The sequence below is a fragment of the Carassius carassius genome, chromosome 3, assembly GCF_963082965.1.
Source record: "Carassius carassius chromosome 3, fCarCar2.1, whole genome shotgun sequence".
Taxonomy (NCBI): domain Eukaryota; kingdom Metazoa; phylum Chordata; class Actinopteri; order Cypriniformes; family Cyprinidae; genus Carassius; species Carassius carassius.
The window spans coordinates 4,954,727-4,978,193 of NC_081757.1; the positions used below are offsets into that span (position 1 = coordinate 4,954,727).

General features: G+C 35.8%; 1 protein-coding gene across 1 annotated transcript in view; it reads left to right on the plus strand.

Moving 5' to 3' along the window:
* The window catches only part of LOC132116999 (protein AF-9-like), a 48,059-nt gene that overhangs the window by 20,822 nt on the left and 3,770 nt on the right, over window positions 1-23,467 (plus strand). The window contains exons 3-11 of the mRNA XM_059525975.1: window positions 6,153-6,235; window positions 6,385-6,528; window positions 7,512-7,550; window positions 8,452-8,580; window positions 11,377-11,955; window positions 21,798-21,870; window positions 22,122-22,260; window positions 22,383-22,482; window positions 23,208-23,276. Coding sequence (XP_059381958.1) covers window positions 6,153-6,235; window positions 6,385-6,528; window positions 7,512-7,550; window positions 8,452-8,580; window positions 11,377-11,955; window positions 21,798-21,870; window positions 22,122-22,260; window positions 22,383-22,482; window positions 23,208-23,276 — 1,355 coding nt within the window. The remainder of the gene's footprint in view (window positions 1-6,152; window positions 6,236-6,384; window positions 6,529-7,511; window positions 7,551-8,451; window positions 8,581-11,376; window positions 11,956-21,797; window positions 21,871-22,121; window positions 22,261-22,382; window positions 22,483-23,207; window positions 23,277-23,467) is intronic.

A 23,467-nucleotide genomic window follows, 5' to 3' on the forward strand; every position in this document is an offset into this window, starting at 1 on the left:
CGTTCGGCGCTCTAAGGTCTCATATTTTACACCTTTCTGGAGTTTTATTTTAGGATTTGATGTCCTTAAAATTATATATTTGCGGTATAGGTACCAAAAACCATCTAAATATATTTTTACAGCTCCTCTCTGAAGAGCTCTGCTTAGAAAAGGTCGATTTTGGCCTGTCTAATTAATATTCATGAGCCTCTTCTGATTGGCCTGTTGTTTTCTGAGTGACGCATGGCCAGGCCAACCACAGGTAAGTATGGTTGTGTATGCTGTAGCCTGCTGTGGCTTTGTGATACTCCCAAGTAAGGTAAATAGAAACACCGGTAATGATGGTCACCGATGAGGGAAATGTTGTCCGGACTTAAATGTTTGAGCCGAACTCAAACCCAGAATGGCCGACAACAGGAGAAAACCAACCACCTCCTCAGACGCGCTTACAACAGGATGTTTCAGAATGGTAGTTAATGTTTTTTTCTTTTTTAAACACTGAATGCAGTAAGCTACGTAACTATTGCTTTCCTACTGATACATTAAGTTGATGTTCTTTGAGTAGCATCTTTCAAAAACTGGCATTGAACTGAGCCTGACTGACAAAGCAGTCACTTGTGAAATTTGCTGAACAGACGGTTAAGTTCAAACTATATTGCTGTGGTATTTCCGAATAAATGAACATTAGCCACTGGTGTCTTATATTAATGTTGTTCAGAATGTTGTGCAATGATGTAGTTTGCTGACATCCATCAACTAAACAGCGTTTTCTCGACATGTTTCTGTGTTGTTGTTGCTCAGCAATGGCATGGATGCTATGTGGGACAGTATATATGTATGTATGTATAATGTCTATGTATATTTGTAAAGAAAAAAAATCATGTGAAACATAATTGTGAAATGTAAACTAGAAATTTTGACTAAAAAGTTAACCCTGGTGATTTATACATCATCTGAAAGCTGAATAAATAAGCTTTCCATTGATTTATAGTTTATTAGGATCAGACAATATTTGGCAGAGTTACAACTATTTTAAAATCTGGAATCTGAGGGTGCAAAAAAATCTAAATACTGCGAAAATCACCTTTAAAGTTTTCCAAATGAAGTACTTAGCAAAGCATATTACTTTATCAAAAATTACCTTTTTATATATTTACGGTTGGAAATGTACAAAATATCTTCATGGAACATGATATTTACTTAATATCCTATTGATTTTTGGAATGAAAGAAAAAGATAATTTTGACCCATACAAGGTTTTTTTTTTGGTTTTTTTTTGCTATTGCTACAAATATACCCCAGTGACCTAACACTGGTTTTGTGCTCCATGGTCACATGTCAAAAATTTGACAATTCCGTTTTCTGTGTGAACATTATAATGTTCACATATGTGATAGAATATATTTGCATTTTTAAGGAATATTATTATATTATTTACAATATTTTTTATATAAATATTTAAATATTCTAAATAATATATTTTAATTATTAATAATAATAAAAAAATTCCCAAAATAAATATAAATATTTACAAATATTATTAATAATTAACAAAAATTAAATGGATTTGGAATTTGCCTTCATGGAAGCATTACTTAATTAATTTTTTACTAAAATATTTCGGTGGACATTGTTTATCTATGCGAGAGACTTCAGATGTGTTTCTGGGTTATGCATACAGTGCATGCCTTAGAAAAAACTTTTTTTGTGTGTCTTGCTGCACTGATTTAATTTTCAGCAGTAATTCCCTTTTAATAATTTCTGAGTTACATTTCTATTTTATCAGCATGAAAGGGGATTTATGGCTTGAGCATTTGGCCTTGGTTGAACCCCATCCAGGTGGTCTGCTGTAAAGGGGGATTGTTTATGCTGCAGGTACTACTGACATATATCATACTGTGGAATCTTTGGATCAGATATAAGATTGTAATCTGAGGCAAAGTGGAATTTTCTTCCCACAAACCCTCAGTGCTACCATGCTTTGGATATGCTAGGAAATATAATATGAATTGATAGCATAGCATTTCATTTCATACATTAGGAGTTCGTAAAGTGAGGTAAAACTGATTAAATCTATTAGCGTAGTTATGCTGTGATTACAGTGTGCTTTTGTTGTTGTTGCAAAGTTCCTGTCTTTTTCTTATAATTTGGCTCAGTGTCTTCCAGCCAACCTTCGTTATGACCCAGTCTCTGGGAAAGGGCAAATGCATTCTGACTGGCATTGTTTTATAATTGGAATGCTGTGTGTGTGTGTGTGTGTGTGTGCGTGTGTGTGTGCGTGCGTGCGTGCAAAGGGGGGAGGAAAAAATTATCTTGGCCTTTTCCAATAAAAGTGTGCAGTTGATTCTCTGTTCTGGTTGTGCTGTAGCTTTTGGCTGAGTTCCTGTTGGAGGTCAATGAGTGTATTGTGCACTTCACTCGTACAGTCTGTCTGACCCCCCCCACCCCCCCACACCAATCCCTGTGTAAAATGACCTTTTCATCTCAAGCAAAAGATCTAGAGCTGAGATAACAACTCCAGATTCCAAGTTCAGTTCTGTTTTCCCTTCAGTTACGGTGGATCGACTTTACCTGCTTAATAGCATGAAAGACATGGATATGTTAGAAAAAAAGAGCAAGATATAGGAGGTTTCCTAAGGTGAAGTGTGTCAGATAAGGGGTTTATATAAGATTTGAAAGTTTTACTGATTTGCAGACTGGTAAAAGTGGGTATTTCACACAACGTGTTCATAGAATTAAGTTTTTTCATAAAAATGTTAGGATAAAAATAATTTCTAAGGTAAAAAGGAACATCTTAAATCCTGTCATGGTTTTATCTTACATTTTTCACCATCCCAGTGTGATGTAATGCTGAATTAATTAGTAATCTTAATTTTGACTACATTAGTTGTTTATTTATAAATTAACATTATACTAAATAAATGCTGTAAAAATGTTGTTCTACGTTATTTTTAGATACCTAATGCATTAATTAATATTACAAAAATTAACTTATTTTTATTTATTTATTGATTTATTTGTAGTGCAAAAATTAAGTTTTGTTTAGTTAAGCTCATAAAACTCCATGCATAATAATTGTAAAATTTACTTTTTAAAAAGTTTATTTTTTTTTACAATGCATAACATGCCAACTTTACACACGTTTTTAAGTCAAACGGAAACTTTCACCCAACCGAACTCTATAAAAGAATTACATTTTAAAATAGTAAATCACTTTTAAAAATCACATTTAGTGTATCTGTGGAATTCAGAGTTAGCACCTCTGTGTGATTTGTTGCCCTAGTAAGACCTTCAGGCTGTGTGTGTGTGTGTGTGTGTGTGTGAGAGAGAGAGAGAGAGAGAGATATTGTAGCCCTTGCAATGACATTCTGGCTTGAAATCTAGTCTTTTGATGAATTTTTGAGCCAATCACCTAAATGCCATGTTCGACATGTTGGGCAGTGTTTGGAATACACCGCATGAATGGGCACAGAGTTTATTTTTGCATTGGCTTTCACAGGTGATTATGCAGATTTAATCTCATAATCACCTCTAAAAGTGAGATGCATATCCTAAGAGTTACTTGCTAAATTTCAAATAAGTGTGACTGTGCAAAAAACAAGCCTCCAATGGGAGCATATGCCATTTGGTTTTGGACAGTTATGCTTGTTAAACTGTTTTGAATTGCTAAGGAATCATATGCAGTTGAGAACCTCTTACAAGCAGAACATCCCATAATAGTTTTCTCCCTCTTCTCACTGCCAGTCGGAGCAAATGAAGACACCATACTAACCAGACCCTTGCAAGGGACGATAGCTAAACATGACCCGGCACGGCAATCAATCTCTGTAATATTTGTATAGTGGATGTTGTTTTGGGATCCGGCGACCTAGGATCGAGGTCAGTCATCGTCTGGCCATTAGAGCGGTCACACAGCGTGGGGCGGGGGTTCATTTGCTACGAAACCTTAGCATACCGATTATTATTGAGCTTTGTCAGTAGGAGCATGCTAAGCCATTGAGAAAATAACTAGTATGTCTTCAGCATTTTTTTTTTTTTTATATATAGCACTTTGAATGAGTCTTGGGTTTATAGGTTTATTGAAAAAGGCTTCAAAGTCGGTATGTGATCTTAGATTGAGGTTAATAATCAAACAAAAACTGACTATATTGGCAGTTTAATATTGAGTGTGTTTCATTTTATTCAAAACATAAGGAAAGAACAAGTTCCTCTTTTTATTTGACATTGTCTGCAGGTGTCCTTGTATCCAATAACGCTTAACAGTACATGTTGACTAATTGGTGATGCTGTTAAGAAGCACTTTTGGGATTTGGAGAGCGAGACAAACAAGTGTTCCCATGGGGCGTCGCCTGACCTAAACTACTGGGTGTTTATCCTGAAATGTCTAATTGGGACCAAAGCTGATGTTTTGTCTTTTGTCACTAAGAGTGTGTGTGTGTGTGTGTGTGTGTGTAGAAGAGAGAGAAAAAAGGCTGAGATGTATCTGATGAATAGCAAGGCATCGCTGTAAAACAAGTGTTGGTGCAGATAATTTATTCACTGAGGAGGTTTAGTGTTTTGAAATGATGATGATGAATGATTTGTGTAAGCAAAACCAAATGTGCTTTAGAGCAGTATATTTTTATAAGTGGTGTCTCTTGATGAAGGCCATAAATTAAAATAACAAGATGGAAGCCCATTGCTTTTATGTTGCACAAAGGATTTGGCCATAAAGACATATAAATAATGCAATTAATCAGGGAAGATGTGTCATACGTTCCAGGTCGTTTAAATGGCAAGTCTACATGCTAATAAGTTCCCGGGAGAGGCTGTGAACCTTTTTAGAAGGCCTCCTTGAGATAGTGGAGATGAGGAGTTTATTGCAATGCATTAACATGTATTTTTACTTGTTGTGAAGGCTTTTGTTCACAAAACCTGCTGTGTCATTTTTTGGAAAGGGATTAATAATAAATTTCATTGAGCAAGGATGTTTGAAATTTGTCAAAAATGGCAATAAAGACATTTTATAATTTTCCAAAACAATTTTTTTTTCTAATTTAAATAAATAGTGTTCTTATGAACATTCTAAATATTTCTTGACACCATATCAACAAATTAAAATGGTTTCTGAAGGATCATGTGACTGTTGAAGATTGATGGCAGCTGAAAACTCCAAATATATGCCAATATATACTTTTTAAAAAATATTTATATTTATAATTAAATACAAATTAAATACAATTTTTTAAATATATTAAAACAGAAAACAGTTACTTTAAAAGGTAGTAATATTACTAATAGTTTCATTGCATTTTTGTTCAAATAAATGCAGCCGTGTGAGCAAAAGAGATTATATATATAATATATGCACACACACACAAAACAGGAAAACACTAAATCTACTATGCTAGGTTTCTTTTCAATAATTCAGAACAGACAGTGGTACAAATAAAAAAACTAATTCCACCTAGATGTGAAAATACTAAATATTCTGTTAAATTATAATATTATATATATCTGCAGTACGTACAATGAATAAATACTTGAAATATATTTGATTTAGTTAACAGATAAACAAGGGAAAAACAGTGCAACACATAACGTAGCCTAAATATGCTGAATTACACTTTATTTTTGTGACACTTAATTTGTTCAGAGAAACAAAACTCCAGAATGCAACATCCTATTAGTTTTCTTTATTTTACAAAAGCACAATGTTTTGTTTTCATTATGAGTGTACGCAAATAAAAGTAGACTTTTTACAGTGATGCATTATTAATAAGACAATAGGAGTGTTTTAAGTTGATTCTGTTGGTATATCAGTTCCAGCATTGCTAACTTGACAGCACAGTTGGCTTTTTATCAAAATAAAATACAATGAACCAAACATCAGCGTACCCGCCTCTGTGTCACCATTTGAACGCGATTGAAGTACAAAGCCTACTTTTGGCCTAAATTACATAATAAATAATAGTTTAGCATTTGGATACATCACAAATATTAAAATATTATGGAATATTTGGATTTGTGCATGTATACACTCTATAGTTTTTAGATTATATATTTACAATATAGCAACACCTATTTGTGCCTTATTGCATTAAGTATTGATTTCACGCTAAAATTAAACCATCAGTCTCTCTGTCTTTCTCTCTCTCTCTCTCTCTCTCTCTCTCTCTCTCTCTCTCTTTCAGTGTGCAAGGATCCACCATATAAAGTTGAAGAGTCTGGATACGCTGGGTTTATCTTGCCTATTGAAGTTTACTTTAAAAATAAGGTACTTATGTTTTACCTTTCTTTTGTGGAAACCTGTAATTGTGAATTATGATCTCAATAATAGCATGTTTAATCTGTAACCTAAAATTAAACCAATCCAAACAGCTATGTGCATTGGTTTAATGTAACATTCTTGTCACTTTTCACCAGGAAGAACCGAAAAAAGTGCGCTTCGACTACGATTTGTTCCTGCACTTGGAGGGTCACCCACCTGTCAATCATCTCCGCTGTGAAAAGCTCACCTTCAACAATCCTACTGAAGAGTTCCGCAGGAAGCTGCTCAAGGCTGGAGGGGTACGAACCAGCTGGGGATGGGTGTGGCTTACCTCAGGGAATGAGATGGGCGGGTTTTTGCATGATCGGAGTCATGTGACATCAGTTTCAGAGCTAATGTACATCTTTGTTGATGGTTGAGAAAATATTTGTATTAAGTAACTCTTCCACAATTAGTCATTAAATCTCAAAAGTGTTAATGCAGGGGAAAAGACTAGTCAAAATACATCCCCTACTTTCACAGGTGAAAAATGCAAGGATGTCCCCTGCTGCTTGTCTCTGCTAGTACTAGCATACAGTCCTCCAGAGATGAAAGCCTTTGTCAGGCAATCTGTCCTAATGGAATTACTGTTCCCATCAACCAAGACAATAAGTAACTTTACAGGATTTGATTGGGCTATTCTTAACTTGACCATCTATCACTGGAGGAAACCTGAGTTGTCTTTGGGTCAGTGCCACGCTTTTTATGAATCAACTGGTTTGTATTCATTGGTTTCGTTGATCTCTGATGTGTTTTGAAGTTCCACCAGCAGTCATGAACTGGGACACTTTAACCCTTAAGACATATTTAAATAAATTATTATTCTTGTGAAGGTCCCCTGTGCAGTTTTAGCTCGCCCTCTCTTGCCTCATTCCAGTAATTTGAATGTTTTACTGCTAGGGCTATGACACCATCTCCTTTGGTGCTTGTCTGGCAGGAATCGAAACATTATTGGCAAACGTTGTACGGGAAGTTGTTTTAATTAAGAGAGAACCATTCACTAGAGCAATATCAATTTAGCGAGGTGGTGACTGAGGAAGGTCCTTTCCAATTTACCTAATTGTTTTGGCTGATGAAAGGCATTTTGTCATTACGTCAGGCCAGGAGTGAGCAGAGTGTTTTTCGCAAATAGGTGTTAGAGTGTGTGTGTTTGTGTGTGAGAGAGAGTGTGTGTCTGTGGTGGTTTGTGTTGATTCATAGTCTATATTTTTAAACTGTAATATCTGTACTTTGTCATTGACAGCAACGGGATCCTCACAAAAGATCTTCAGAGGACTCTAAAGTAAGGACAAACTCCATTTTCAATGTTTCATTGTGTTTAACAGAACTTCAACAGTATTTTCAACAGAAGTTGACCCTATTTTCATACCGCATAGTGAATGATTTACTTGCACGTTACTTTAAATGAGCAAAACAAATTTTTGTCGTAAACTTCAATGCATCTGAAACAACGTTCCTGTTGCACTTTGTAATATGGCACCTCATGTCAGTAAACAGATAAAAAGAATAGGTTCTAACAAATAAAAACTTTTGAAAGCTTTGCAGGTTTTTTGTTGTAAAAAATGTTTTTTCTTATGCTCACCAATGCTGCATTTATTTGACCAAAAATACAGTAAAATTGTAATACTGTGAAATATTTTTACAATTTAAAAGAACTGTTTTCCGTTTTAAAATATTTGTTTAATGAAATTTATTACTGTGATTGCAAATCTCAATTCTCATGTTGAAAAGAACAGCCTTTATTTGAAATAAAAATATTTTTGTAATATTATCAATAGCTATGTTTTCATCCACCTATTTTTATGCGCATTTTCGATTATCACATGAAAAATGCTGGATGGAAACGGCAAGATAAAGTTTTTATCCGACAAGAAAAAATGTGCATAAACTACGATGGAAACATGTTTACTGAATAAATTCCACAATGCACATTGAAAAAGTAATGTGACTCGGCATTATGAGACGGGATAAATTGACCTAACCAGGAGACCGATCTCATTCATAGCATCTATATGTTTGGTCATTATGAAATTCCTGAGGAAAGTCTGCCATCAAAGTATTTCTGTATAATAACTGTCTTACTTGACTGCATCCACTTCTAAAACCAGTATTATGTGTTATCATTGTATTATGTCTGCTTTCCCTGAAGCCCAAATAATTTTCATTTGGCTTTTGTCTCATAGGTAATGGTAATGCAAGAGGGATCTACTTCTCTGTTCGGGCAGCATCTAAAGCTGCCCACATTACCCAGCAGCTCATTAACATTGACCTTCTCTGATGTGAAAAAGAGCAAGTCTTTCCCAGGGTCAAAGGTGAGTGTGGATCCCCGAGTTTGAGAGTCTGAACTTTGGGAAAACTTTGCATGACTTTGTTTGGCATTTGAAAAATTCCCAGTTCCTCCAAGGAGTCCTGCTTAATCCTGCATATTTGGCAAGTTGAAAGACGTTAGGGGCTATTTAACTCCAAGGATTTTAAAGATGTGAAACTTGGCTTAAGTCAAGCATTTCTTGGCTGCTGAGAAAGCACATGCTAGCATTCCGATGACGTAAACGAAATCACCAGGTGTCCCGTTACAACGTCTGCATGTGCGAAAAGATTCGTATCTAGACATAGAGTACCATGTTTACAGTGTTCCAATGCATTCCTGTTAATCAGCCTGTAATGACATTTTAATTAAAGAAAACAATCATTATTAAAAGAAACAAATTGATAATTGAAACCCACAGACGCTGCAGCTTTTATTCATGCATCTATTAAACCACATTAGCCGGAATGCTAGTAAATGTTGCTTGACTACACACTGCCACGTTTCTTCGATTTTAGATTTATTTCTGGTCTCCTGTTCAATATCACTTAGCCGCTAAGGAGCTTGTTTTGTATGCTAGCTCTTACAGTGAAGTTACAAGAGTCCCCAGTGCACATGGAAACAGTTCCCAATCTAAACAGGCCCTTGCGTGTGATGGATTACTGACAGATCAAGGGTCATTCGCAGCCAACCTCCCCTGCACTTCTACACCGGTCGCTTTAGCAAAAACAAAAACGACAATCTGCGCTTTGTTGTCCTTCTCCCCTTCCTCCACTTAATTTAATGTTATGGTTGAAGATTTTGAAGGTTGATTGATTGCCAACCATTATAATTCCTGGAGAAGTTTGTGACATTGATGAATGCAAAATTGGACTTTTGCTGGAGAAATATTCGTAATGTTTTGCCGTTAACAAAATGCACTAGCTGCAAAAAGCTCTTATAGCGCTGATCATTGTGTTGATGGTAATTCATTTCAATAGAGGTTCCCACTCCTTTGTGTGCTGCCAAAATGTACTGTAGCATGTTGATTATAAGTGATTGTAAATGTAATAAGACTATCCTTAAACTTAATGGATTTGACATGGACACTGCTGTCTCTGTAGTTTTACAGCCAATTTAAACAGTTTTACCTTTGTTCTCAATGTGTTTAAACAGGGAAAAAAGGTTTAGTCCATTTCTGTATCAGGTAGAACAATATAAGTTGGGTTTAAAGGTAGTCTGGGCAGGTTGTAACACCTTTTCTGTCTAGACTGCTTTACTGTGTCAATGACTTATTGACAGGGGCTGGTTAGCTTGACCTTAAGATAGGATAACCCTAACCCTCAATAAAGTCAACCAAAGGCTTGTTGCTTCAGCCTAGTGTTGCCTCCCAGATAGCTCAGAAGTTTCCCTTCCCACAGTGAAATTATTTTTAGGATCTTTCTGAAAAATTGTTAATGGAAATGCTTCACATCTGGGTTTGCTTGTTTGCTTGAGCACACCCACCATTTGTCAATTATAATGGTAGGAAAGAACATTTGAATATTTATAGCAGTTGTTTATATATTGCTCTTAATTTCACTAACAAAATGTATAGAAATGGGTTTTGACCATGTAAATACTATGGTATATGAATATGGCTGTGCTATACACTTCCATTCAAAATTTTTTGGTGGTTAGTAAAATTTTCAGCAGCCATTACTCCAGTCTTCAGTGTCCCTCAGAAATCATTCTAATATGCTGATTTGGAGCTCAAGAAACATTTCTTATTACATGTAAAATGGTTGTGTTGCTAAATGTTTTTTTTTTTTTTCTTTGAAGCAATTATTTGAAATAGAAGTCTTTTATAAAATTATACATTTCTTTCCTGTCAATTTAGATTAAAGGGATACTCCACCTCAAAATGAAAATTTTGTCATTAATCACTTACCCCATGATGTTCCAAACACGTAAAAGCTTTGTTCTTCTTTGGAACACAATTTAACATATTTTGGATGAAAACCGGGAGACTTGTGACTGTCCCATAAACTGTCAAGTAAGTTACACTGTCGAGGTCCAGAAAAGTATGAAAAACATTGAAAAATAGTCCATCTGCCATGATTGGTTCAACCGTAACGTTATGAAGCAACGAGAATACTTTTTGTATGAGAAGAAAACGACAAAAAAAATTTTTTATTCAACAATTCGTCTTCTCTGTCTCTCTCCACATCACCCTAGTGCCATTTTGGAGAATATGAGCTGAATGCAGGATGCTTATGGCCTTCTGTGTCAGCCGCACCATGAGGATACATTTTCTACGTGTATTTACGCATTGATTTGAAAGTTCATATTCGCCAAAATGGTGCTACAGTGATATTTTTTGTTGAATAAAATGGCTATTTTTGTTTTCGTCTCGTACAAAAAGTATTCTTGTCACTTCATAACGTTACGGTTGAACCACTGAAGGCAGACGGACTATTCTGATGATGCTTTTCATACTTTTCTGGACCTAGACAGTGTAACTTACTTGGCAGTTTATGGGATAGTCACAAGCCTCCCGGTTTTCATCCAAATTATCTTAAATTGTGTTCTGAAGACGAGTGAAGCTTTTACGGGTTTGGAACAACATGGAGGTAAGTGATTGTCAATTTTCATTCATTTTGGGGTTGAGTATCCCTGTAAATGAATGTATCCTTGCTGAATGGGGGCTACTGTTTAAAAAAAAATAATACTACTATCATAAGAACATATATCATCACTGTAAAATGGTGCCGTCACAATTATTAGCATAGCCTTCAAAGTAAGTGGCTTTATCTTTCCTAATATTGTCGTATTCTCATTACAGGACGGGTCCAAAAGCAGCAGTGCTCTTACAACCACAAACAACATCAGCAGCAGCTCCCTCAAGCTCCACAAACCATCTAAGGACCACAAGGACAAGCCTTCCAAAGACTCAAAAGAGTCCAAAAGTGCCTTCAGAGATTTCAACAAGGACTCTGGAAAACTCTCTAAAGATTCTAAAAAACCCAAAGAGAATCAACCAATTCAGGAAGATCGGCCCGTTCCCCAAATGGGATTCAAGGAGCCCAAGACCACGTCGAAAGAGCAACGGTCATCGGAGGGTAGCTTCTCAAGCTTGGGACAGAGTAAACGGCGGCCTGTGTTGGACAGTGAAGGCCATGTTACCAAAAAAAGGAAAGGCAGTTTTTCAGAGAGCTCGCAAAAGCAGCAAGCTTGTCCAGCCTTGCTACAGCACCACCATACGGATAAAAAGGTTTTGAAAGACAAGCCGCAAATCCGGCCTAGTAGGTTACAAAACACTGAACTTTCAGAGAAGAGAAAACCTCCAGCGTTACCGCCCTTCCAGGATGTGTTGGATCCGAATGACTCTGACATGGACGACAACACGTTCACAAGATCAGATGTAAGTACATTTCTAATCATTATACTTGAACATAACTGCTGGTTAGTTGTCCCTCAAACCAGGTATTGTAATATCTGTAAGCATTTGGTGAGCTTTATCATTACCTTTATGGAAATACTGTACAGTTTGCTAGTAGCAAAATAACCAAACTGAAGCCTTGTAATGATTGTTTAAGGCACTACTGGAATCCATAAAATATTGGTACCATACTGCTTATCATTTTATTTTATTTTTTTAATCCGCATCGGTTGATCTAGTTTGGATGTGTGAATAAAAAAATATTTTTGGTGGCAAATGCACATTAATTTAAATTCTATATACATATAATATTATTGTATAATTATTATATCATAATATTGTGATAACTTGTAGCATTTAAACGATTACTTTTAGTTTTTAATGTTTTATTTTTTAAATGTGGAATTTTAATGTAGACCATTTATGAAATTATGAATCAGTCAATTGGTATCGGTCTGAATTTTAATGTTGTGCATCCCTAGTTCAATGCATAGTCATTGTATAAGTTTGCAAAAAATCTGTTATGCCGCCAGTCTTATGGAAAAGTACAATGACTTTCAATAGTTTTTGGTGTGAGCTTTTGTGTTTGAATGATGTGGTTGACCATTAGCGAAGACCTTTTCTGGGACGTGGGGTTCTCTGTAAACATCAAACAGAAAGGTTGAGACACAGGCTCTTAGAGGGCTGTGATAATGGCGGTCTGGTGAAAGAGGGGATCTAATAAACTTGGTGGGTGTCCAGGAACTGAGGCCCCATTTGTCTGGGTTGGGTGCAGGAAATCAGTGCCGCCCATTGCTAGACCTCTCAGCTTTTCAGGATAGGAAGTCTGGTAGCTGGTCAAACGATTCTTTTTTAGGTTTGTTTGGGTTTTGTTCAAAACAAGAGCACTGATATTGTACCAATATAATTTCATAGTATTGTTGATTGTGGGTTTGAATCGCTGCCAGGCATAAGGTGAGCCAATCACAAGTCAGCTTGCAAATTTATGCTGCTCAACTGGCAATTGCCTAGATATGAAGATAGTAATAGTTGTAGTAGTTTGTATAGGTCCAGAATGTTTTAAGCTTCGCTAGTGTCACCAGTGGCAAGGTTCATTTACCTTCAGCAAGAGAGAAGCTCATAAAACGAGGGCTGTTTTATTGGCTTGAAGGCAAGTGCTGAGACGAGATTTATGATTTTATGACACCCGAGGAGAATGGGAAAGGACACTTTGAATAGCTAAGAGTTTTCCTTTAAACTCACTCCTTAATAAAAGGGAAGGAAAGAAAGTTCAGTGTTTATGACAACTGACGAATTCCAGGTGCTGCTTTCTTTGGGTCACCAGGTCTGTAAGGCCCTGATGGCCCTGTTCTGATCAACATTACCACTGTCTATTTCTGCATTTAGAAGGGCAGTAAAAGAGTGGTTTGCAAGAGGATATTGTAATGGCCATTTCTTTTTTCTAGACGCTTGAGGAAAATGTACCTCATTGTTGCTGTCGGCAGCATCTCGTGTTGATTCTACAAACTGTTACTTAACTCCTGTTGAGCATCTAGTCCTAAAAATAACAGGTTTCTATCAAAATTTACCATGGGGATTACTATGGTTGAATAGCAAACCATTGTAAATATAAGGTAGTTTCTTCACTTATATTATACAGTACATGCAATAGTAGTTATGGTTATCGTCTTGCTTGGGGTTTTACTCACTCTTTAAACCATAACTAGCAAATGTAAGAGAATAGACTGATTAAATGCACAGGTAGATGAAACATATGCTTAATGTTTCGCAGTTATTTTCTGGTACTGATTTACTATGGGTTAAAATAGGTTAAAATGTTCCCTTGGCATCTAACTGATTATTATTATTTATTTTTTTTAATGGAAAGCTGAACAGAAATGTTAAAATGTGTATATAAAAATAAAAGCTAATTAAAAAAAGGAAAAAATGCTGTGATATTATATAAATAATAAAATAAAAAGTGTACTTAACACAAGATAAATTTAAGTACAGGTTAAAGGAAGTTAAGTGCTGCAGTCACTTGCCAAATCCAAAGTGCATGTTGCCATGTATCTCACTCAGAGTAAAGACTAGTGGGGGGTGGATGTAACCCAATACTTAAATCTGTTTATATGACGTCCTCCGTAAGCGAAGAGCTTCAAGAGCTTGAAGGGAATGAGACAATAGTCCTAAAGCTGAGCAGTTGCCAGTTTCAGAGCCACTTCTAGATTTATGGCACCACAGCAGAGGTGATGGTCGTAAAGCCACAGACCAGCTGTGTTGTGCTGCTAGTGACCACCTGCTTTGCCTCTATTAAACTCGTGAAGCACATGAAGAAGGTCTTTCATTTTAGCTTCTTACTTGGGCTGCACGCTTAATCGGAATTAAATCGCAAAGGTGATAAATCGCGATGAGGCAGAATCTGCGATTGTCATGCATATCTTTGAGTGAAGCACGGTTCTGTGATCAGCAGTAAATCTCCATTAAAAGGCCAGAGGGCACTGTCGCGCTGAAACCCCAAATACGCCTTGCAGAAGAAGCCCAGGAAATCCCTATAGCGGTTGCTGTATAAACAGAAGATTTAACTGCTTCCATTGATTCAACGTGACTAATAAACCCACGACTACGACAATAAATGTTTTATCTGAGTATATCTTATTATAATTTTTATTATAATAAAGTATATAATAATGCAATGATAATCGACATAACCTTAATCACTGCTCGGAATACTATGAAATATGTTGCATGCCTTATTCTGTGTAAGAAGACACATCATCTCACAGAAGGATTTATTTCAACACTTGACTGATGTTATGAAGTGTGTTTGGAGTAGAAACAGTTTATTAAATGTGGTATTTTCATGTGCTTTCAGATGGAGCAGCATATACTACACAGCAAGAGTCATCATGAGCACAATATCAATTTATTTAAATCATATGATAAACAAGTTGGGGGGAATCTAAAAGTAATCAAAAAAGTAATCAAAAAGTAGTCCAATGTAATGGATCACATTACTAACTACAATGTTTGTGATGTAATTTGGAATCAGTAACAGACAAAAAATTGCAAGTAATCCAGCACTGGTGCTGGCACGTCTGTTAACGCCACGCCATTTAAGCACCACATTTAGTCTTGTAACAGCATTTAACAGACATTTCCCTGTTTAATAATTCAGATGTGTGTGTTCTGAGCTCTACTGGTTTAGTGCATCGTTTTAGTTTGGTGGTCTGCATGTCACCACAAGCTGAAACCGTGTCCATGTTAATGGAAGCTGCTTTTTCATTAGCTCTAAAAAAAGTAATGTAGCATTTAACTGCATGGCCACAGTTCTGCCATTACTCAAGTTTGGGTGACAGCAAGGTGCTGTCTTTCTCTCTTCACGATCTCAGGCGATTGAACCCAAACACTCCAGATGATCTTCATGCTTAAAGACCTGCTAGCAATTCCTCATGAGTGATGACATCAGATTTATTGTCTAAGGGGTGCAGGGCTTCTTCGAAGTGCTTTTACAAGCGTCTAGTTTGGGAAGAGGTGTGCGGCCTGTAAGAGAAAGGCGGCTTGATTTACAGCACAGAACTCTGACCATGCGTTTGATGTCAGCTATGCTCCTAGACGGACAAACAGGCAGTAAAATGCACACTGAAGAAAAATAGTGAAAAAAAAACACAGAGAACGAAGGGAAAGGAACTTCAAAGAAACAACTTTGCTCTTCCACAGGCTCGGCAAGGGGTTGAAGTTAAGTGTCTTTACCACCCTGCTTGCAGGACTTTTGGCAGCCCCTATTGTCGACTCGCTTCACGGGAGATTTTTAGCTCCTGCCCCCTGCCAGGAACTCTCACAAGCACCACTGTCACCCCCAGTCGAGTGAGTGAGCCTTAACCGTTTTATAGCGCGCCATTATATTATACCTTCGATTCGTTGCAGTATTTTTGTAGGTTTAAGGCACTGTGAGGATGCCCGTGGTGAATGGTTTTTGGTGGGTGCTGTGTGAGGAGATGGTGGATGTCGGTTTGAACATGTTTGAAAATGACTGTAGTTATTGCACAGTAACCATGGTTTTGAAGTAAGGGCATAGCAAGTCGTTAAGACAAAAACAATCTAGAAAAACCTAGAAAACTAGATTTCTACATTTACATTTGAGTGTTCTTTGTTCAAAAAGAACCCACTAGCATGATGCTAATATGATGTAGATGGCTGCTAGATGTTGTTATGTGGTGTTTTTTTTTTTTTGTATTAGTAATTGTCTCAGATATCCAAATTCTAAATATGGTTCTCATTCATAGCGAGATTGTGGGATTTTTTTCGCCTCACCATTTCACCGTATACAACATACATTTTAATTCCAAGTGCTTAGAAAAGTAATAAGGAGGAGCAAAATGTGAGCTAATCAATAAAGTAGTCGCTTTTGCTCAACAAGGCTGCGTTTATTTGATCAAAAATGCAGTAAAAAAAAGTCATTGTAATATATTTTAAAATATAATGTATTTTTATATGTAATTTGTTCTTTTGATATGAAAGCTGAATTTTCAGCATCATTAATCCTGTCTTCAGGGTCACACAATTTGTTATATGTGTATTTGCCAAGAAATATTTCCTATTATTATCAATGTTGAAAATAGTTGTGTTTCCCAATAAAAGCTCCCCTTTTGAGGAAACTGTGATCATTTTCCCCAGGATTCTCCGATGAATAGAAAGTTTTTAATTAATTTTTTATTTTTTTTTATTTAAAGCATTTATATTCTCTACTGTCACTTTTGCATCCCTGCTGAATAAAATTATTTATTTCTTCTTTTAAAAGCCCTGAGCTTTATACTGTAATGTACATCCGTATTCAAAAAAAAAAAAAAGTTTAATACTTGAGTTTGAGGTTTATGTAAATCCCTAACCCCAAGGATGAGTATTAGCATTACTAAATACAGCTGTCATTTAAAAAAAAAAGAAGAAAAAAACTGACCTCACCCCCAAGATTTCAGATGAAGTACCTTAAGTGCACCATGGTTTCACTATATGTATAGTGAAGATTGCAAGAAAGAGGACAGAATGATCTAATTCACATCCTTCTGGTCTGTTTCGACTGAATAGACAACGTTAGCCAATGCTTCCCAAGAGTATTCTAAACCCTTTCTTAGTCATTAGCCATAATTACTGTACAAGCCCTGTTATAAATCCCACACTCACTTTCTCCATTCGCTGTGGAGCTGAATGGCTTCTGAGTGTACATTTTGTTCAAGAGACCCGATTCAGTTTCACCAAGTGCTCATCAGAGAAGAATGTAAACAAATTAATTCAGATTAACTTTAATAGCTTCTTTAGATTTCCTCTTGGGCTGCCCTCCAAGATCAGGATCAATTAGGTTAATAGTTTTGCATTGAACTTCCTTGCTGTTTTTTTTTTCCTGAGCGCTCAAAATGTTCCTCCACCTCATGCAATTTCTGAAAGCTTGTAAAAAGCGTTTCCAGCTAGAGTACAAATTAGGAGTAAACGTGAATACAGCGAAGAAAAACAGAATGGACTTTAATGTAACTTTAAACCTCAAAACTTCAGCCAAGTGGAGAGTCAGGTAGGGAATTGTAACAGAGCGCCTTTCTTACTCTTTTATCCCTGGCCCCATTTGCCACAATAAGCCTGATTTGTATTATACCTCCATTTGGTCGGGAAGTCTTTGTGGATTGCAGTTAATCAGTCCAATTCGCTCCACTTACAGCTCACATCTCTGTTATACTGAATGTAATTTTAAAAGAACATCATTACGTTCCTTTCGCTTTGTTAGAAAAGGCCGTTTTCATAAGAGCCTGTCTTTGAAAGAGTTTTCTTAGAAAATACCATATTAACCTTCTTTTTGATGATGCTATTTATATGAATAATGAGCTCTTTTTTGTTTGTTTTGTTTTTAAATGCTTGGAAAGCAGCAATCATGTGCATTTGGAAACTGTTGTATTTCATTTAATAGTGGCAGGTGGATGAATTTAATTGCAGACGTTTTCAACTCTGGTGCAATAAAAGTATATAACACTGAGATCCAGAAGAGAAGCACTCTTGGAGAAGGTTATAGTGAACATGAAATCAAAATTGATTTTTTGTTCCTATTCTTATTGTGCACAAAATATCACTTACTCCAAAACAATTTAACCATTTTCCGCTCTGCTGTCAAGTCGTCTTAGGTTTCAACCAATGGGTACCAGGAGTATTTACTGCCAAACACCTTCTCTTCAATTCCTGATAGATGTCTTAATTTCCTACCATAATATATCCTGAATAATATTGGCTCTTTAAAAAAAAAAAAGAGCTAAAATAGGTTGTGAATGACTGAAAAAACATTTGCATTCAAAGAAAAATATATAATTCTAAAATAATTACCTTAAAGGCAGGGTAGGTAAAAAATGTATAAAAAACTTTTTTTCCAAATTTGTTTAAACTTTATTTATATATCAATACATAATTAAAATGTAAGTACTCTGAAAAAGAAAGTATAAAAATCGAGTGTCTGTAGACCTCTCACGACTGTTTTAAAGACAGCTCATTATTTCCATTTACTCCACCCCCTCCCTTCTGGGCTCCTTCCAAAGCCTCTACTACGGCTCGCTAAGTAATGTTATGTTAGCTATATTACGCAGCTACGTGTGCTAATGACACATGCTTCATGAAAAAAATATGTATGATCAAAATACAAAAAGAAAGATTTACCTGTCCAGCAGAAATAAAGCCATCAAGGAGTCACTTTTCAGCCCCTTGAGTTCCCTCAGTTCTCGCCATCGCTGGAAAGCCACGCCGATATTAACTCGCGTTTTATTTCTTTGTTTATCCAAAGACTTTTTGTTCATTGCCTTTTCTTGTACTGTTACTGTCTTCCTTTTTTTGCCTGGTTTGCCTTCACTAACTGCATAGGCCGGTACTGTGAATTTTGCTTGCTGTTTCTCTGCCATTGTTTTGGTATTCCTAGGATCCGTGCCTGTTAAATTCCTCAAATCAAACGTGCGCGCGCAAGTGGGCAGGTCATGTGTGGCAAAAGGATGGTTGCGAGAGAGTGACAGTCGCCTAAGCCAATCCTATGTTTCATCCCGATTGGAAATAATGAGCTGTGTTTAATACAGATTAAACGGTCTAGAGTCACTCGATTTTTATACTCTTTTTTTTATCAGAGTACTTACATTTTAATTATGCATTGATATATATAGAAAGTTTAAACAAATTGGGAAGAAAGTTGTTTATAAATGTATTACCTACCCTGCCTTTAATGCATCAAATTTAGTATTGAATATATTTTGTGATTACGTTAGGGTTTCTGCAGGTATTAAAAAGTCTTAATCTGCCTTTCCATAAATTAAGGCCTTAAAAGTCTTAACTTCATAGTCATGGTGTTTAATCATTCCTTCACTGCAAAAAAAAAAATTTTGTCTCATTTTCCAATATAAATATCTAAACATCTTAAATCAAGATGAAACGAGACCAAATTTCTTTTAATGGTGAATAAAATCTTGTTTTTCCTTTGAATTAAGTTTTTTCCGAGCCCATTTGTCCTCGTTTTAATCATAAACTCACTTAATTTTGATCATTTTTTTCAGAAATCTAAATTTCTTATTTCATTTGGCCTCAATCTTTATATATGTATCCTAAGACAATGAAAAACGAGACAAAATTACCAAAGTAGATTGTCATGTTTTGCAGTGTCATCAGAAGGCATAAAGGTTATTTTGGTTTCATTATGTTAGAGTCATTTTTTTTTTTCGTAAAAAGATTTAAAACGTAATGGCAATCTGTAGGGTCAAATGTGAAAGTGTTGCTAATACAACTCAATGGGCTTCATATACATTTACATTTAGAGAACATATAGATGTATTATGTATATTACATTTTCATTAATTTGTCTTAAAAAGTTCTACTACTTTCCTGATATTAAACATGCCTTTAACAAAAATAACTGTGCGTTCAGCTGAAGAGCAGAAGATCTGATTTTAACAGTATCTTTAGTAATCCTAGTGCATGTGTCTCTAAAAGCAAATAGGGGCCCTTTTAAAAACATGTTTGCTCTTTTACCTCCATGTGTCCAATCAATCACAGTCCCATTGTTCTGAGGGGCTTGGGTCTGTGGTGAAATATTGCCCCACGAGTTCAAAGGTGCCTCGTAAGTTGTGAGATCCTCAACAATGAATCTACAGATGCAACAGTTCAGAGAGGCCTCCACTAAATCTGGTTAAACCTCAGCCTGATAGACTTGTTCACTGAATAACTGTCTCATTCCCTTCACTTTTGTTTTCATTTATGGCAAGGACCAGGATTTACATTTTCAGCAGCACAGAGTTTTAGTTTTTAGTTATGGTGTTTTTTCATCATAATTTGACTGTTTAGTAACATTTTTAGATTTATTTTGTACATTTGACATATTTATACAGCTTTTTTGCACTCAAAGTAGAGAGACTTGTGCGAGTTGGAAGCTTTAGTGCGAACATTGCCCTAAAGGGATCTGTGTGATCGTAAATCAGCCTTCATTAAGTCGGGTGAACGAGGAACCCACTGATTTACAGTGAGGAAGTGACGGTAATACCCATCGAAGCCTCTAGTGTGGAACAGAAGATCATGGAAATGGCCGCACAAGTATCTGCTTTTGGTTCTCTTTTAGAGTAAGTTTTTAAACCTCTGTTATTATGTGTCCTTCAGTAACTGAGGAACTAAAAGTAGCAATAATACCAACTGTTAGATCAAAAAAAGCTTTAGTTTATTCAGTAACAAGCTGTCTTCTATGCTATCAGAAAGTTGCATTAATTCGAATGAACTGGATCAGTTGGACATAGGTCCTTGTGAGGCGTTTTGGGTCGTCTTGTTTTATGGGGAAATATTCAGTTCCTGCAGTTCTTAAATAAAATAGGGCATGTAAAAATTATGATCAATAAAATAGGGAATAAATTAATTGATTCATTTTATCATATTTATTTATTTGTTTTTCATTTTTGCCCCAGGAAAAAAATAAAATAAATAAATTATAATTTCATATTGTATTTAATTATTATTATTATATTGTATATAATTCTTTTGGTTGCTAATTATTATTATTGTTGTTGTTTTCTTGTTTAATGGCAAAATGTTTAGTTAAATGCTGCAGTTAATAAAAAAATAGGTACCATATTTTTCGGACTATAAGTCGCACCTGAGTATAAGTCGCATCAGTCCAAAAATACGTCATGACGAGGAAAAAACATATAAGTTGCACTGGACTATAAGTCGCATTTATTTAGAACCAAGCTCCAAGAGAAAACTTTACCGTCTACAGCCACAAGAGGGTGCTCTATGCTGCTCAGTGTAGACTACAGGAGCACTGAGAAGTATAGAGTGCCCTCTCGTGGCTGTAGACGGTAATGTTTTCTCTTGGTTCATTTCTCTCGGTTCATGTCAAATTAATTTTGATAAATAAGTCGCACCTGACTATAAGTCACAGGACCAGCCAAACTATGGAAAAAAGTGTGACTTATTGTCCGGAAAATACGGGTAAATATTTATTTATTACTGGTTTTATTTTTGAGCCGGAAAAAAATGACACTGATTTAATTATGAACAATATTTGATTTTATAATATAATTTTTATTTTTTTTTATTGCCCCCTGAGGTAGCTTCACTGTAGATTGGTAATTATAAGACTGCAAAACCAATTTTGTGTCATGAGGAAAAGCAATATTGTGCAAGGCTTAGCAAATGTGTTTTTGATGTCTGTATTGGGAGATATCAAAACGTTGAGAGTGCTGATTTCCCAAATAACCTCATGGTCATGGTTCTTGAGCACACAAAACCAGACTGCTTTGATACTGGCATTATTGTTTTTATTAAGTTGGTACTTTTGCCTTCTTTCCTAGTCGGATCAGCCAAGTCCGGCCAGCTCCAGTTCCAGTTCCAGCTCCGGCTTTGGACGCGCACACAAGCGGCAAGGTAACTTTTTTCCAATATTTGCAATACATCCTGTTGCTTTCGGCTGCCTTTGTGAAAGCCTGGCCTTATTATGGGTCAGTGTGTCAAGCACCTTATCTTACCCACAGAGTACACTTTACCAAGATATTAGTTCATTTTACTGAGGATGTGTGCGTGCAATGCATCCTATGAGGGTCAAAAATGTTGACATATATTACAAAGAAAAAAAAGAAATGCTTTTGTAAACAATTGCCTTCCTTATTCACCTATAGTGTTGGGTCCTTTGCGGTCGGTGATCCCAGATTTGCACTCTGATGAAAATGAAGAAGATTCTGAAGAGGAGGATGATAATGACATGGACTCGGACATGGAGCGACCGTTACACACACAAATGTCACATCGCCACCGCAGGTAAATATCTATGAAAAACTACCGCATAACTACTATCTATTTTATATATCCATGCCAGCATACCATGCTATGTAGCTCAGAAGGGGATGATGAATGGTGAATATCTGTCGTGTATTTTGCAGGGTGAGTTTAAGTGACGGCAGTGACAGTGAAAATAGCTCTGCCTCTTCACCACTGCCCCATAATGACCCCCAACCTCTACTGAAACCCGCCAATAACCAGGTGAGCTGGAATCACATTCCTGTAGCTGTGATTTCACTCTTCCATATCACGAGATCTTGTGCTTATCAAGAGAATACGGTGAAAATTATGTGTGAAGGGAAAAAGAAATCTAGAACGGTGTATGTGTGTTGTATGTTGTTAGGGAGAATTTAAAAGAGAAAATTCCTTGTACATCTGGTTTGATGTTACAATTAAAATACGTAGATGTGATATTATATATAAAATGGGTATTTCAAAGGTTTGGGGCCAATTAATTCTTTTTTAAGTGGCATACTTTCATTCATCAAAGATGCATTAAATTGATCAGAAGGTTATAATGTTACAAAAGATTTATATTTCAAAAAAATTCTGTTCTTTTGAACATTCTATTCTTTAAAGAATACAGAATTCAATTTTGAGCACAACATGTATAAGAATGGAGCAAATCAGAGGAGCAAATCAGCATATTAGAAAGATTTCTGAGGAAACACGTGATGCTAAAGACTGGAGTAATGATGCTGAAAATTCAGCTTTATCATCCCATTTTAAAATAAATTGAAATAAAATGGTCATACTACTTCACATTATTACTTTTAAGTTATTCATTTATTTACTGTATTTTTGATCAAATGAATGCAGCCTTGGTCAGACGTCTTTCAAGAACAAAGTATTACCAACCCCAAACTTTTGAATGCTAATATATGATGATATATTATAGTGTTATTAAAATATGATACACTTTGCAGATACTCGAAGTAAAGAGTCCTAAGAAACAAGCAAAGATGGACAAAAATAAAAACATTGACTGTGACAAGGTAAGCAGTCATTTTGTTAATAAAAATGTGCTACATTTCATTTATATTGTATTTGTCATATAGCATATTTTTATACATCTAACACTATGACCCATTTGGCCTGTTGTTGTAGTATATATATACGTGAAAAAAAAAACATTTACATGTATTAATATAACAGCATTGCAAGCCTATTTACTTTTGTGCATTTA